Source organism: Acomys russatus, chromosome 32 (genome assembly GCF_903995435.1).
Source record: "Acomys russatus chromosome 32, mAcoRus1.1, whole genome shotgun sequence".
Classification (NCBI taxonomy): Eukaryota; Metazoa; Chordata; class Mammalia; order Rodentia; family Muridae; genus Acomys; species Acomys russatus.
In genome coordinates this window covers 27,914,781-27,916,109 of record NC_067168.1, presented here as the reverse complement: position 1 = coordinate 27,916,109, position 1,329 = coordinate 27,914,781, and the positions used below count along the sequence as shown (strand labels likewise).

At 43.0% G+C, this 1,329-nt stretch overlaps 1 protein-coding gene across 1 annotated transcript; it reads left to right on the top strand.

Moving 5' to 3' along the window:
* Positions 1–261: 261 nt before the first annotated feature.
* LOC127183956 (40S ribosomal protein S6-like) lies at positions 262–1,080 on the top strand. The gene has a single exon (XM_051140121.1). The coding sequence runs from the start codon at positions 297–299 to the stop codon at positions 1,044–1,046; it is 750 nt and encodes a 249-aa protein (XP_050996078.1). The 5' UTR covers positions 262–296; the 3' UTR covers positions 1,047–1,080.
* Positions 1,081–1,329: the final 249 nt, after the last annotated feature.

The following is a 1,329-nucleotide window of genomic DNA, read 5'->3' as shown; positions in this document are numbered from 1 at the left end:
ATAAGCACAATTGACCCTTTGTCAACCTGACACACCCCACTTTTTAAATCATAAGTTTTCCTTTTTTGCTCATTCCCAAGATCTCATATTCATAAATATCACAATATAAATCACATTACAAACTTAAAATTCCCAGTCTTTACCAATTCAAATACTATAGAAGTTCAGTCTTTGTAAAACTATAGTCTCTTATAAAATTCAAACTCTCTTTTGAAAAGTCTCTCAACTGTGAGCACATATAAAATCAAAAATAAGCTCTTTTTCGTGGTGCCTCCTAGGCGGTCGGCTGTGTCAAGATGAAGCTGAATATCTCCTTCCCTGCCACCGGCTGTCAGAAGCTCATTGAAGTGGACGATGAGCGCAAGCTTCGAACATTCTATGAGAAGCGGATGGCCACGGAAGTAGCTGCTGATGCTCTGAGTGAAGAGTGGAAGGGTTATGTGGTCCGGATCAGTGGTGGGAACGACAAACAAGGGTTTCCCATGAAGCAGGGCATTTTGACCCATGGCAGAGTGCGCCTGCTCTTGAGTAAGGGGCATTCTTGTTACAGACCAAGAAGAACTGGAGAGAGGAAGCGCAAGTCTGTTCGTGGATGCATTGTGGCTGCCAACCTGAGTGTTCTCAACTTGGTCATTGTAAAAAAAGGAGAGAAGGATATTCCCGGACGGACAGACACTACTGTGCCTCGCCGGCTGGGACCTAAAAGAGCTAGCAGAATCCGAAAGCTCTTCAATCTCTCTAAAGAAGAAGATGTCCGCCGATACGTTGTCAGAAAGCCCTTAAACAAGGAAGGTAAGAAGCCCAGGACCAAAGCACCCAAGATTCAGCGTCTTGTCACTCCCTGTGTGCTGCAACACAAACGCAGATGCATAGCTCTGAAGAAACAGCGTACTAAGAAAAACAAGGAGGAGGCTGCAGAATACGCTAAACTTTTGGCTAAGAGAATGAAGGAAGCCAAAGAAAAACGCCAGGAACAGATTGCCAAGAGACGTAGGCTGTCCTCGCTGAGAGCTTCTACTTCTAAGTCTGAGTCCAGTGAAAAATAAGTCTTTGAGAGTAACAAATAAATGATCATGCCTTGAAAAAAATAAAATAAAATAAAATAAAAAATAAATTAAATTCTTTCTTACTTCAAGAGGGAAGACCCAGGAAACAGTCACAGTCTGAACAAAGCAAAAACACACTCCAACAGTATAAATAAGTCAGTATTCAAGATCTGGGATTTACTCACCATCTTCTGGGTTCATCCAAAGCACTTGGGTCACTTCTCCAGCTCCGCCCTCTACAGCACACACAGTTTGTCTAAGTTTGGCTGGCTCCACTCCACAT